Source organism: Podarcis tiliguerta (assembly GCF_965153285.1).
Source record: "Podarcis tiliguerta genome assembly, chromosome: 2".
Lineage (NCBI taxonomy): Eukaryota > Metazoa > Chordata > Lepidosauria > Squamata > Lacertidae > Podarcis > Podarcis tiliguerta.
In genome coordinates this window covers 119,791,242-119,806,795 of record NC_139535.1, presented here as the reverse complement: position 1 = coordinate 119,806,795, position 15,554 = coordinate 119,791,242, and the positions used below count along the sequence as shown (strand labels likewise).

At 46.7% G+C, this 15,554-nt stretch overlaps 1 protein-coding gene across 4 annotated transcripts in view; it reads right to left on the bottom strand.

The window, feature by feature from the left end:
- COL5A3 (collagen type V alpha 3 chain) overlaps positions 1-8,585 on the bottom strand; it is a 117,163-nt gene extending 108,578 nt beyond the window's left edge. For 3 of the 4 annotated variants that reach the window (XR_014508261.1, XM_083428176.1, XM_083428177.1), the window contains exon 1: positions 8,454-8,585. Coding sequence is in view for 2 of the 4 variants with exons in the window: in XM_083428176.1 (XP_083284302.1) it covers positions 8,454-8,526 (73 nt within the window). In the remaining 2 variants the exon portion in view is untranslated. The remainder of the gene's footprint in view (positions 1-8,453) is intronic. The other variant, XM_083428180.1, reaches the window with a different exon arrangement.
- Positions 8,586-15,554: the final 6,969 nt, after the last annotated feature.

The following is a 15,554-nucleotide window of genomic DNA, read 5'->3' as shown; positions in this document are numbered from 1 at the left end:
GTTCCCATGTTATAAAACCAAACAAGTCCATGGCAGAGGCAAAATATGAACTGGGTCTTCCTGTTTCACAGCTCAGTCTTTTAGCCGTTATGTGCCACTTTCTCTCCCTAAAAGCCCTTCTCGGTTTCCTCCACCTGCACTTCTTGACTGCCTATTTATTTTCATGTTCTTCTCTGCAATCACAAGAGCTAGAAACTTATGCTTTTTAAAACTCAAAACCAAACATTCTCAGGGTGCTGTATCCTGCATCAATCGCCATGTCTAATCATTAGAGGGCTTCCAGATGATTTATTCCCATGAGTCTCTATGGCATGAGTGCTGAAGTGAAACAAGCATTGCTTTTCCAGTGCCAATTTGTGTGTGCAGATCAGTGAGTTTGAGTAACATCAGCCCATCATTATTTTTTCCTTTCTTTTTAAATAAAAGTGGGCAGGTTCTAGAAAAACTGAAGTGTGCTCTACACCCACTTTCTCTGTCCCTCAAGAGATGTGTCAATACATCCGTGACATTCCTACTAGTCACAACAGAAAAGAAAGCAGTGCCTCAAAAAAAGGGGTACCTTGAACAACTCCTTTTAAGGCATAGGCTATACACACATTGCCTGGGCTTTTGAGCAACTTAAACATTTTTTATGAATTTAGTTACTGTTTTATTTTAAATAGTATTTTAATTTTATTGTTTTTAGTTGTTGAAACTTCTCTGGAAACAATAATGGAGACTGGTATAAATATCTTCAAATAAATAAATAAAGGATGCAAAAACAGCTTCCTCCTCTCTCTCCCCTGCCCACGATCCTGCTACTCCATGTGGACTAGCAGGATTTGTGGGTGATCTATACTCTGATTCAGTTGGTTGTGAACACACAAGCTGCAAGAACCAAAGAAGTATTTCCTTATCATTCTCATGAAGTTAACACTATGGAGAATCAGAAGCAAAATGCATCTTCCAAATAACATCTTCTCCCAAAATCTTAGCTAATACAGTGGTACCTCGGGTTAAGTACTTAATTCATTCCGGAGGTCCGTTCTTAATCTGAAACTGTTCTTAACCTGAAGCACCACTTTAGTTAATGGGGCCTCCTGCTGCTGCCGTGCCGCCGGAGCCCAATTTCTGTTCTTATCCTGAAGCAAAGTTCATAACCTGAAGCACTATTTCTGGGTTAGCAGAGTGTGTAATCTGAAGCGTATGTAACCTGCAGCATATGTAACCCGAGGTACCACTGTAGTCATTCAGGAAATCTGCACATAACCTACTTGCACAGGATAAGAGGTTACAGTCTAGAAAGGAGACCCTGGGCTGGGGACATGTTGCTCTTCCTACCCTTTGAGACAAAACAGAAAGGCCAATTGATCACGTCCCTACATTGCAACATTACCCCATCAAATGGACACCGTGGCGGGGGGGGGGGGGTCAGCATTTTGCTGTTGCACCAAAGCAGCTGGGGTGGTGACAGAGGTTGTGGGGGATGTGAACTATATTTGGAGAGCAAGTCACCTGTGTGGAGCAAGGGGCGGCTGTGGATGGGGGTCACCAGTTGTTGTAGGGGGGCAGCAACAGACACACACAAGGAGGGAAAACTGGACTGAAGGGTTTCAGCTGCTCCCAGCCGTTGGTGATAGGAGCAATGATAATGGGAAACAAAATGCCTTGCCGTAGAAGTGCTCCCTGTTATTAGGGCTACTATTTTGAACTATGATAGACTTTTAGGCATAGTAATAGCCCTCCCTTTCTCCCACCCTCACATACTTGCACTGCTGGCCCACAGAACAAGGATAACCCCCCACTCCCCTGCCTGAACATGTGGTTTGTGAGAGACACATGCACAGTGAGCAAGAGGTTGGGTGAGACAAGACAGGGAAGGGGAGCCTGTGGGCCTTTCAGATGTTGCTGGACTCACACACCCCTGACCACTGGACATGCAGGCTGGGGTGGATGGGAGTTGCAGTCCAGCAACATCTGGAGGGCACCACACAGTGTGCCCTGAACAAGATGATCTCAAGGTCCCTTCCTGCTCTATCATTCTTTGATTAAAAGTCCTGGCAGCACTGCCAGTCCTCTGCAAAATGTTCCTATATATAGCGCTTGAGACAGTGGAAATTAGAAGGAGGTGGAATAAGCAGCATCAGTCCTCAGTGATTATATGTTTGGTGGAAATCAAATGGCGATTGACAAAAAGAGATACATTCATCCAAATCGCACAGAGACCAAGCACGTATGGCTATCTATCTCTGCTCTTGACCACTATTTGATGCCCGCAAGCTTGTTGCTACATGCATGCAGACAAAGCACATCTCCTGGCAACTGTCATCTAGAGCCGTCCCTCAATCCCTGTGGCACTTCAGGTGCAGACGTTGAGCTCATCTGCCTGAAAGGCCTCTCATTTTTTCTTCATCATGTCTAAACAAGTCTCTGACGAGCTTGGAATGAAGCTGTAGATGTTTCTTGGGCTCAAATGTCTTGGGCCTTTCTGCTTTTGATGCCCTCATTCAGCTCTGGTTAAAGAGAACAGAGCTGTTTTGTCCAGCTCTGGGTCCAGCTGCCAAGCCATTATAAAGCATCAAGATCTCATACTATCAGTCTTCTCTTCCCCTGCTGTAGTTGTCCTAGACCCATGCTAGAACTTACTCAAGGGGCCAGGAGTATCTTGCATTCCCCTAGCAAATGTTTGACATGATGATGTTAACACTACCGAGCATCAACAATGGCCATGAGGGTGATCAAACGCATTTGCCAGCTCTTTGCTGCATTTCCAGACATCTGTGACATGAATGAGAGACTGTTTGTTTAATACTCACTGCACAGACAGACATCCGATGTCACATACATCAGTGCCTGAGTGGCGGGGGATGCAGGTCAGTGTGTGCATGCTCTGAACAGTGGCACGGGTGGTGCTGTGGTCTAAACCACTGAGCCTCTTGGGCTTGCCAATCGGAAGGTTGGCAGTTCAAATCCCTGTGATGGGGTGAGCTCCCATTGCTCTGTCCCAGCTCCTGCCAACCTAGCAGTTTGAAAGCATGCCAGAACAAGTAGACAAATAGATACCGCTGCGGCAGGAAGGTAAATGGCGTTTCTGTGCACTCGTCACGGTCCTCTGTGCACCAGTAGCAGTTTAGTCATGCTGGCCACATGACCCGGAAAACTGTCTGTGGACAAACGCCGGCTCCCTCGGCCTGAAAGCAAGATGAGCACTGCAACCCCAGAGTCGCCTTTGACTGGACTTAACCGTCCAGGGGTCCTTTACCTTTACTTTTTTAATATGTATATGCACTCACTTGTTGGAGAGAGAGAGAGAGTTATTGGGTCACAGTAAAGTGATTTTTTTTGAGGGGGGCACTGAAACAGTTCCTTGCCAAGGCCACAAAGGACTCTACACCTCTTTGTAAACATCAATTTCTCTACGGCACCACAAGCTATTATCTTGGCAGTTTGCATGGACAGGGCAGAAACTTGTGCCATGTGCTGCATCCCACATGGAGTGATAGTTAAGCTTAGAATTTTACTGCTGATGCAGTGAAAATCCAGCCCTATCCTAAAAGCAGTAAAAGATCATCATTTGGTGGATCACTACCATTTTCTCTTCTCTGAGCATGCTCAGTTACGCTCACCAGACAGGCTTTGTCTTCACCACTCACTGTCAATGAAGGCAAGGGCAGAACCAACAGAGCCTTTTCTTCAGGCAGATCAAGATAACAAAGTGACAGCAAAAAATGCAAACATTTTAGCAGGGGCAATTAGAATAAGATATATTACTTGATTACAGGTATTGATGAAAACCTCTAGAATGTATTTTGTACAGCTAAGCCTTTATCTGTCTCTTCGGTTCATTGTATTTTATTTTATTGCTATGGCTAGTGGCTGATACAACTAAAGATTCTTCTGATCTGATCTGAACCAGCAGGGACTCAGTCAGCACCAGGCATCCCGTGGTGAAACACACCAGCCCTTCCAGAACAGGCCACACAAAAGTAGCCTGAAACATGTTCCAGCATCCATGTGCGGGTGAAAAGAACTTTTTTTGTATTTGCCACAGCAGTTTGGCACAAGGGTACAATAAGCTTCTGAGCTGCACAAGCCACCGTTGCTCATTGAAGATCTTGCTCAAAAGCTTGCATGCACTTCTAGTCACAGAAGGCTGTTATGTAAAAACGATCACCTTGCCCTTGGCCTTGCCCAAGATTTCCTTCTTTTTTCTTTTGCATTGCTTAGTGTTTGTATACCTGGAGGTATCTTGCAATTTACAAGATTGCATAGATCCCCATGCTGATCCCTGCAGGTGTCATATCAAGCCTTGTGCAAAATCAGCACAGGTTGCAGCAAACCTGTTTTCTAGATGGTACTGCTGCTACTTGTTTCACACCAGGAATAACACTTAGTATTTGCACAAAGCTTCTGTTTTCAAAGTGTTTTACATTTACTACCTGAATGAATATTACAATAGTTCAGAATACAGATGCTAGACTGCATACAGGGAAAGGGGCATGGCAAGCACATTGTGGTGGAGCTTTTTCAGCTGCACTGGCTTCTGCTGCATTTCTGAGCCCAGTTTCAAGGGCTGCTCCTAACTTTCAAAGCTCTTTAAGGGGTCAAAGAATGTGAAAGTGGCCAGACTCCACCAGTGCCTGTCCAGACTCAGAAGCCCTTTTCCAGGTTACCATGTCGTCTGAGGTGTGGTGGGTGGCTACCAGGAAAAGGGCTTTTCAGCGGTGACAACACCCTCCCCCCAAGTTTTGGAATGTTCTCCACAGCAAGGCTGCCAGGGAACAATATTCTTCACCCCAAACAGGTTTTTAAAGTTTTGTTTATCTGCTTTATATGGATACTGTCTTTATAGAGTGGCTATGTTACTTAAGGCATAATCACAATGGTGTATCTAAAGGGCAAAATATAAATTTAAACAAGAGGTGTGGAACCTCCAGTCCGTGGGACAATTTGGGACACCAGAGGGTCCAAGTTGGTCCACAAGACCATTTCCCCCAAACCACAGGGTGCAATCAGCTGATGGGTGAAGGGCAGGGTTCAGTCCTATTGGATGCCACTTTGCCAGAGAGTTCCCTGTGGGGAACATGCTGATGAAGTAGATCCCTCCCCCCACAAGTCAACTTTGACAGGTGAGTTGGCCCACAGGAGCTGGTGGGGAGATAAAGATCTATGGCCAACAAGGTACCCCACCCCTGATCTAAACAAACTAACAAGCATAGTTTGTAAGGTAGGTCTCCTTAGATAGCTAGTCTAAGGAGACTTACACTGGAGTAAGCAGATGCCATAAAACTCCTTTTCTAGGAGAAACTGGTGCAAAAACAATGTGATCGTAGCATTGCTTGTCACTCTGAGGTTTGGCTGGGTTGTTTCAAGGAGAAAAGTAGTTGCTCTAAATAAGCAATGAAAATAAGTAAGTAAGTAAATAAATATCAAGAAATATACACTTGAATATTTGTGTGTGCATGTGTGTGAGAGAGATACAGAGAGAACATTATTCAAATGTGTCCACTTCCCATCTGTATTTGCCCATCTCTTTGTGTGTGAGGGTCGCCTTCTACGCAGGGAGGATACAAGAGTGTGCACTTTGCTGCACAGTGTTTCTCTAAGCCCCTCGCTGTGGGCGCCTGTCTGCGTTATTCATCTTCATGGGTGGCTGTGAGAAAGGCAAACTGCACAGCTTGCCCCACACACCCTGGAGCCCCATCCAATCTCCCTTGCAAGCCTTCTTCCTCCAGCCCATCTATAAGTAAGATCTTAGGAACACTGGTGGTTCTGTGGTTCATAGATTCCTGCTTATTAACTTATTTCATTTCATTAATAAACACTTCTCACCCCTCATCTTTTCTACACAGCAGTCTTCATGGCAGCTGACATAAGAATTAAGAAATGCAATTTGGGGGGAAATATAACACATTTTTAAAAACATACACATAAGGCTGGCCTTAAACAACAAATATATATATAGATAGATAGATAAAGTGGGAGCAGAACTATGCAGCAGGTAGAAATAATAGGGCAGGGACACAATTTCTGTGCGATCACCCACCAAACACTCATGCAATCAAAATATATTTGAAGTTGATGCTACTAGAAAGAAGAGTAAGCAACCAGCCTAATACCTCCAAGGAAGGCATTTCACAAGAGGGAATACCCTGCAGTTGGTAACTACCTGCCTCACTCCCCAAGGCAGGGGTACGCAGAGAGCAGGGTCTTAGACAGTGAACACAGCAAACAGGCTGGTTCATGCAGGAGAACAAGCTCAGTCCTCGGCTGTGTGGGTCTTTACAGATCAACACCAGCAATTTAAATGGAACCAACAAACAAACCGGGGGCAATTGAGGATCAGGGAAGAACTTGGTCGGGGGCAGAAGTCCAGGGCCCTACTCACGCCACCCCCAAACACAGCAGGGCTGACTTACTGCATCATCTAAAGGGGAATCCCAACCCACCTGCCCACACACATAGCCCACAGAAAACCATTAAGTCCAGAATCTAAAACTACCAAACTTTGCACGAGTGGTGAAGATATTTAACAAGATATTTTAAGATATTTAACAAGTCTCATTTTGTAACCTGCCCCCTGTATTCTGAACAACTTTAAATTTATGGACCTTGCTATATCCAATACAATCCTGCAGCCATTTGCATGATAGCTGCAAAAGTTCTCCATGGGATGCATGTGTACCAACATATATATTTTAAAGTGTGCATTCTAGGTGCTACAAGTCATATTTTAAGCATGAATTGCATAAGAACAATGTAGCTTAACACAATGAAGCTTAAGGTGTGGCCTTGTTAAAGTGATCCAATTTATATGGAAATGGCTGGAATGATGAGCACGAGCACTTCACAACTACAACAGTTTGTTGCAGGCACCATCTGTATGTACTAATAACGATCTGTTCACAATGTGCTGGTCCTTCTGTAGCCACACCAGTGCCATCCATGCACAAGTAGGAGCTAACAACAGGCTTGAGAGAACCACACTGTTTGCAGAAGCACAAAAAGGGATGCTGCTCTTTGGAGCAGAAGATGGAGCAGGCTCTGCAGGCTCAGAATGCTAAATGAGTGTTTGGGATCAAGGTATTTTAAGTATATGTTACTACCGAGAAGGTCTAGAGGTCCACAGTGATGGGATAAGGATTAGGACTGCAACTCTATTAAATACATTTTAATCAAACAATAGTATGCAATATGTTAAATTAAGGTTGGTTAATCCATCAATTATATTTGTATGTATTAACATGTGGATAGTTTCTGAAGCAAGAATCACACTTTCTTTGTATTTAGACACAAATGCATATGCCAGCATCAGGCAGCAGCTTAGAAGAGGCATTCATAAGCACTTGTACTAAAAATGATAATATGTTCATTAAAAATCCACTGGCCCTATTAATTGTGGCACCTTTAAAGTCAAATTGTATTTTCTTTTTTAACCAACCAAATTTTCTAACTGAATACTTTGAACACTAAAAAGTGATATATAAATATTTACCATCATCATACTGTGGGCAAGCACCCTGGGTGCGCCCTGGGATTAAGTGCATGGACCCTTGGAAAGGGTCGCAAACACGGAGGTAGGAATTGGATCCATACTGGCAGGTGGCGCCTCCCTCCTTTGCACCAGCCAAAACATGACGGAGATAAGCCTCCCTCGACAGAGGACCCTCCCGAATGCATATTGGATGTGCGCGGGATAAATGGCCCTCGCTGCGGTTCCTCCGACATCTCGGTGGGGCTTGGGAGGGGGTGCTTCTGCTTTACTCCGAGACGTTTTCCCCTGCATGGATTTTCGGAGGGAGGCGTCCTGGGTCTCCGATGCGTGTGAATACCTAAAGTCCACACATCCTCACATGTCTGCGGGAACCCGTCAAACGGCGCAGGGCTCTCTGCTCGCTCACCTGTGGAACAGGTGGCTGGTGATGGGGTGGAAGGAGGCGCCAGGGAATAGGGGGATAATAGAATAATATATCGTAGAGTTGGAAGGGAGGGACCACGAGGGTCATCTAGTCCACCCCCTGCAATGCAGGGGCTCGAACCCAGGACCCTGAAATGAAGTGTCTCCTGCTCTCAGCTTGAGCTATCAGACTCAAACAGTGTGACAAACGCACTGGCACAGGTAGCCCTCAAAAACCTGGGCTGCCCCAAGGCGTTGCTGGAAGCCATTCTTTTAAATGGCACATCCATTCTTCAAACTGAAGGGGCTCGGTGGATGAGCGCCTGTTTTCCACGCAGGACGTGCCGCGTTCAATGCCCGGCTTCTCCGCATCGCGCTGGGAACGTCCCTTGCCTGAAACCCCGGGGAGAGCTGCTGGCTGCCTGGGTGGACAATACGGAGCTGGAGGGGCCACTTCGGTCCGGCTCGTTTACATCGCGTTGTCCGACGCGCGCTCGGCGCTGCGCGTAAGAGGCCCCCGGACCGCAGCCCAGACGACCTCCCGCGAAGCCTCCCTCTAGCGCCCGGCGCCCCTTACCTGCCCCCGTCCGGGGAAGTCCGCGCCACAGGAGGGCCAGCAAGCAGACCAGGCGCCTCGCCAGCTGCGCCATCCTCGCTCGGCGCCGGGATCGCACAGGGCGCTTCCCTGCTCCGCTCGCAGACTCCGCGGGGAGGCGCGCAGGCAGCGCCGCGGCCAGAATGGGGCGGGAGAGACGCGCCGGCCCCGCCTCGCGCCCGCCCCCGATCGCGCCCGCCAGGCGCCCCGGCCGCCCCGGCGGGAGGGGACGCGAAGGGGCTTCCCTGAGCCGGACGCAGCGCGCTCCCGTGGGCGGCTAAGAGTTGAGGAGCGGGCTGCCCCAGAGCGGCGAAGGGAGCGCGCCCTGACTTTCCTCAGGGTTCTCAGCCGGAACAGCATGTTAACGCTGCCTCTGCCTCTCTCTCACACGCACATACAAATGCCCCTTCACTCAGCACACACACACCTGATAATTCCCACTTTATTATTAGTATCCTTTACTGGATTTCTATACTGCAGCTGGGTGGTGTTCAGATTGAGGCTATGTACAGGGAGGTCAGGCTGGCTCTAGAGGGTGTCAGGTTGGGCATTTGCGAGGACCGGAGGCCAGCAAAGGGCGCGTCACTCCCCCAGCAGTGCTTGCATTCCCACTTAGAACGAGCGCCCAGAAACAGGAACACTCGCAGTGTGCGCGCCTGCTTCTTCCAGGTCAGGGTAGTGGAGGTGGTAAAGTTGAATGCCTTTATTGGGGGTGGGGGTGGGATACTGGTGGAGGTGCAAGTGCCAGCATTCAACTTGCAGATGGAGAAGGCTAGAAAAGCGCCTGGGAGCCCAGGCATGTTAGGACGCAGGGCCAGGGAAGCTGGGGAATGAGAGCTATGCAATGCAGCCCTCTCCTCCTTATTCTGTTCCCTCAGGATGAGGCACCCAAAGGGAGATGCCAGCAGGAAGATTTGCAGCATCAGGCAGTTTTCCAGTCAGGAGCCTGTGCTGAGTTATGGGGCCTGAGCTCGGAAGTCATGGGGACCTCCTCTTCCTCCACCTACCCCACCTCTCAATCAACAACTCAGAATACTTCTTGGCTCCTTCTATCCATCACACACAACTCCTAATATCGCTGTGTTGATGAATATGTTATCAAGTGATTTCATGTCATATCATTTCAGCTGCAGTAGCTCGGGGCAGTTGCAGCTCAGCCCTGCTCATATATCTTCGGCTCTGCTCATATTCCTTTAAGGCAAACAAACATGACACATAATCCCACACAATCACTCTTGCATTGGCCTCAGTCCCAGCAGCGTCAGGGCAGATGAAGAGTCCTGCTGGTTCAGACCAACGTTCAGTGCAGCATGGTGTTCAGGTGGCTTTAGAGAAACCCACAATCAGGACGTGAGTGCGCAAGGCATCGAATCACTGCTGCATTTGCCACAGGGTGAATGCTTCACCAACGGCCAATAAAACAGCCCCCCCCCCCCGTGGGAATAAGATTATGAGATTAGAAGACCCCAGTAGGATTCCTACCACAGACAGACCCTGCTCCTGTGTTTTTAAGCAGCAGTCTCCTAAAATAGAAATTTTGTACAGAAAGCTTTTCCCGCCAATTATTCCAGTTTCAGGCTACTCTTCAAGGCACAGGATCAGAGGAACACAGTGTCCCTTGAAGCCACAGGGCTGTCCTGTCCAATGTCCCTGTTGCCAAACAGGCCCAGTCACAAGTCACCTCTCTTCCGACCAGCGAGGGAGAGCATGTGTCCTAGATGGAGGGTTGCAACCAATCCCAGTTACTTCTGCTCTGATTTCCTGAGTGCGTTTTCAGAATCCAGCAATGTGAGCAGCCCTGCAGGAGTCACGAAATGTTTATTTATTATTTAATTTTTATACCACTTATGGTAATATATTAAAAATATATCTAAGGTGTGTACAGAAAACAGAAGCAACAACAGACAACTTAAGCAAAATATTAGAATCATAGAATCATAGAGTTGGAAGAGACCACAAGGCCCATCGAGTCCAACCCCCTGCCAAGCAGGAAACACCATCAGAGCACTCCTGACATATGGTTGTCAAGCCTCTGCTTAAAGACCTCCAAAGAAGGAGACTCCACCACACTCCTTGGCAGCAAATTCCACTGTCAAACAGCTCTTACTGTCAGGAAGTTCTTCCTAATGTTTAGGTGGAATCTTCTTTCTTGTAGTTTGGATCCATTGCTCCGTGTCCGCTTCTCTGGAGCAGCAGAAAACAACCTTTCTCCCTCCTCTATGTGACATCCTTTTATATATTTGAACATGGCTATCATATCCCCCCTTAACCTCCTCTTCTCCAGGCTAAACATGCCCAGCTCCCTTAGCCGTTCCTCATAAGGCATTACAAAAGTACATTGTTACATATAAAAATGTTACATTAATACAAAGTTACTAATTTATATAAATCAATAACAATTCATTTTCCTTCTAACACACCCTCCCCTCAGCCTCTGGGTTCTCACCCAGGGACCAAACCAACTCAGCTCACCCACAGAAAGCAGACAATGAGAAGAGTTCCTGGACACAGTGGACATCACCCAAGTCTCTCACTCTGGACTTTTATGGGCAGGCCCAAGGTGGGTGGTCCTTCCTCAGGCTGCCCACAGGTGTGCCCCATTCAGCTGCATTATCCACACACAGGTCTAGGTACAGCAGTTTGTGGTGTTTTCAAGGGGGTTCAAAGGATGGGGAAAGCACTCACAGCTCTTTCTTCACCCTCTGTCCTTTCTTCCTCCTCCTCCAGCTCCAAAGATAGCCCAGGTGGTCTGTGCTGCTGTTGTTGCCAATCCTGCCAATGGTAGTTCATGTCAGTCATGTGGAAGCTGAGGCTCAGTTACCTGGGTCTGCACTAAGAGACAGCCAAGATGGTCTTCTGTAGCTGAGGGGAAAGGCCTGCAAGGCGGGTCTTCCAGGATTCAAGGCCAAGATGGTATCTGCCATGGAAAATAGAAATGCTGTGTCAAGTTCCCTAGCATGCTCTCTTAGTCTTTAGTCGAGTTTACCCCGTGCCCTGTTGTCATTACATGTTGTGTTTTCCCACCCCAGCAGCAGCAGGCGTACTGGGAGTGAGGTGGCACCTGCAGTAAGCTGGCACATGCTCCCTCCCCTTTCTCTGCCTGGGCAAAAAAAATGGCACATGCTCCTTTATTTTATTATTTTGTGCTGCCTATCCTGATCAATACATCACAGCTGACTGTTCGCTGCCTTCAGTCCTGTGATGAAACCTGGACACACAAGCTTGACAAAGCTGCTTTCCTTCCCAGACAGAGGCCCCACTAAGCTCTTGCATGCAGAGGCAGCCATAAAGGCAGGGCCAGCAGGAAGACTGGGCTGGTTCCAGCCTGGGGGCTGAGGGATGTTACTCCAGATACAGCTGTAAATATTTGCTGGGAACTTAACAATCTGGGTCAACAATTTCGGAGCTGAGCCAGTGATTCATACCATGAGGCAACAGGATGACTCAGTCTCATTCTCCCACCCCAAGGACTTGTGGGGGGGGGGTGAGAAGGAAGGGGGTGTGCAAAGGAACAGCCACAACAAACCCTAGAGATAAGGCAGATCCACTTGCCCTCTCATCCTCTCCCCTCACGGTAAACTTATAGTCAAGTCCCTTCTCAAAAATATGTGGGACTCTACATCTCTGTAGGATGGGAGGAAGGTCATCAATGGAAAACAGGTACACCCATTGTCTGGTGAAAGAGTTGGGGGAAACGTGGAGAGGCAATCCTAATGTGGAAAGATGAGGGGGCAGCTCAGACAGTGGATTTTGTGCAGCAGGATACGCAGACTGGACACAGTCTGGGGTAGTATGAGACCTCCTGGGGTAGGGTGGTATATAAATTCTAATGATGATTATGTTTCCCCACAAAAATGAGTGGAAGGGATGCAAAAGCAATGGGAAGAAATTCCCATGGGATTGTATACTATGCTGATTAGTGGGAGATTGATGCCATGTGAATTTTCTGCCCCAAAATATCTTCATTTGTAATCCCATTTTACATAGTGGAAGACTACACCACCCATGATAATGAAAGTTGGCAGTCTAATTATTAAGATATGGTGTTTTCTCAACAGAACAAATCTTACAAGTGGATTTTGCATGAGAAATGAGCACACCTTCATTGTGCAACCAACAGAAGGTAGATAACGGCCCTGAAAACATCAGCCCTCGGCACACAGCTAGGACCTACCGTACTTCTTTAATGAGATACAGTCAAATTGTGCCTGAGCCTCTGTCACTTCTCTTCATTTGGTTGGCCAAGGCCAAAGGAAGATAGCACCACCCACCTACAGAACACACTCCCAGGGACTTTGTCATCCTTTTGGCACTGGGCAAAGACATTTCTGAGTTCCTGGGAGTCTGAGCAGCACCAATGCTAGATGCTTTCACACTGATTATGTTTTTATTATGTTTATGAATCTTCTATTGTACCACTGTGTTTTTTTCTTGTAAATTGCTCTGGAGTGTCTGTTTCGGGAAGCATCACATAAATTCAATAAACCAAACTCACTAGCCCTGCTGCATACAAATGCCAGCCAGACTGGCAATTAGATCTTACCGCCCTGGTGATTGGACACCATCCCACATGACTAGCTGAAGTGCAAACCATGTGAGAAGCCACTTGGAGATCTGTAAAGCAGTCTTAAGTTCATTTAAAGAAAGAGAAGGAAGAAGAGAAAGAGAGGGGAAAGGAATGGGGGGTGATGGGGGGCTGGGAGTGGGCATCATACTACAGGCTGGTAGCGGGTTAAAGTAGGGGTAGCAGTAGCAGCAAAAGGTCCTGTGACACCGTAGAAATTAACCAATTTACCATAGCATGAGCATATCTTTAACCCGGCCTTTGGTACCTGAGATATGTATTTTAGGGCACATCCTATTTTTGTGATTGTAATTTGTTTTTAACAGTTTTTCATGTTGTATTTTAAATCGTGCCCTGGTAAACTAGACTGGTTTTTCAAACAGCTTGTGCCATAATTAATTAATTTATTCATCTTTTAAGATGCCACAAGATTCACTGTTGTTTTCTGTCAGGTAGGTAATCCTTCCTATGAAGCAGCAGAGTCCGGGTTCTCATTATTTCTTTCGGGCTTTCTTTGTCAGCCTGGAGTGCAATGGCACATGGGGACTGCAGCAATCCTGTACTCATTTACGCAGAAGCAAATCTCACTGAACTCCATGGGAATGGCTTCTGAGTATATATGCAAGATTGCACAGTAAGGTAAATCTAATTACCGTAGGTCAGACATATCAAATACTGTAGATGCAGTAAAAGTAATCAGAAAGTACCCCCCTTAAAAAAAACCCAGTATTTGTATTGTTAATCAAATATATAAATATATAGTTAGTTAGTTGTTTAGTTGTGTCCGACTCTTCGTGACCCCATGGACCAGATCTAATTCAGCATTTTGAAATAAAGGGCAGATTTAAACTGTTAGAGAATTTTCTATTTTATTTTTTAAAACCACATCCTTTCAATTCCCTAATTGATTCAGCGGGGCCTGTTTGGTCCCAGCACAGCCTAGAGGGGTGAAGCAACATCTTGATCATCAGCCAAGGCCTGAGCCATTGTTGGGGTATATCGCCATCTAGTGACAGAGATCAAAAACACAGAACTGCAGAAACACAAAACTGCAAACGTCAGGCCTAAAGGATCTTGTTGTTTAGTCTCTTGTTGTTTAGACTCTTTGTGACCCCATGGACCAGAGCACAGCAGGCACTCCTGTCTTCCACTGCCTCCTGCAGTTTGGTCAAACTCATGTTCGTAGTTTCGAGAACACTGTCCGACCATCTTGCCCTCTGTCGTCCCCTTCTCCCTGTACCCTCCATCTTTCCCAACATCAGGGTCTTTTCCAGGGAGACTTCTCTTCTCATGAGGTGGCCAAAGTATTGGAGCTTCAGCTACACAATCTGTCCTTTGAGGGAGCACACAGGGCTGATTTCCTTCAGAATGGAGAGGTTTGATCTTCTTGCAGTCCATTGGACTCTCAAGAGTCTCCTCCAGCACCATAATTCAAAAGTATCAATTCTTTAGCGATCAGCCTTCTTTATGGTCCAGCTCTCGCTTCCGTACATCACTACTGGGAAAACCATAGCTTTAAGTATACGGACCTTTGTCGGCAAGGTGATATCTCTGCTTTTTAAGATGCTGTCTAGGTTTGTCATTGCTGTTCTCCCAAGAAGCAGGCGTCCTTTAATTTCGTAACTGCTGTCAGCATCTGCAGTGATCATGGAGCCCAAGAAAGTAAAATCTCTCACTGCCTCCATTTCTTCCCCTTCTATTTGCCAGGAGATGATGGCCATGACCTCCTGGCAAATAGAAGGGGAAGAAATGGATCTAGACCCCTATATTATACAAGCATGTGACATAAAGCACCGCTTCACATTCCTGTCCCTCCCAGACTTGCATTACACACCCTTGTTTTCTGCGTTAATTCACCTGGTGTAATTAGTACCATTCCCCTGGTTTTGCTTTAAAATTGGTAACATGTTACTGAATTCCCCCATGTCATTTGTAGCATGGACTGGAAAACTGAAGGAAACTGAAGAAAAGCATCTCTTTAAAAACAACTGTATAGATGTAAATCACAACTGTTGTCTTCTGAGTATTCTAAAGGCTTTACACATATTATCTCATCAACGACTCCGTAAGGCAAATCTGAATTATTACCCTCCATATTTCAGTTGGAGGGCAAAAGACTGAGAGATCATTGGTTGCCCAACTAAACTCGGGACTTCCTGGCTAATAGAGCACTCGTTTAGTCGCATGTTAACCGTATCAGTCTTCATTCTGATTATTGTTTAACTACCCAATTATAAATACACATTCATGTTGGGTGTGCACTAACATGCCTGCCTGTACATATAGGGTTTCTAGTTTTTATGTTTTCCTAAGGTGCCTAAGATTCATCCACCAGGCCTGGCTGTGTTTGTCATGACCCACCAGAGTACATAACAGGGCAAAATGCTGGGCTTGTCGGTGAAAACTCCATAGGCGCAGCTGATGCAGCCCTGGGAAATGCAGTCACAGGTTTTTGAGGGGTGGCCATCTGCCCTGAAGGAGCTCAGAGCTTCCCCCGCCCAGCCCAGCCCTGTCACCAG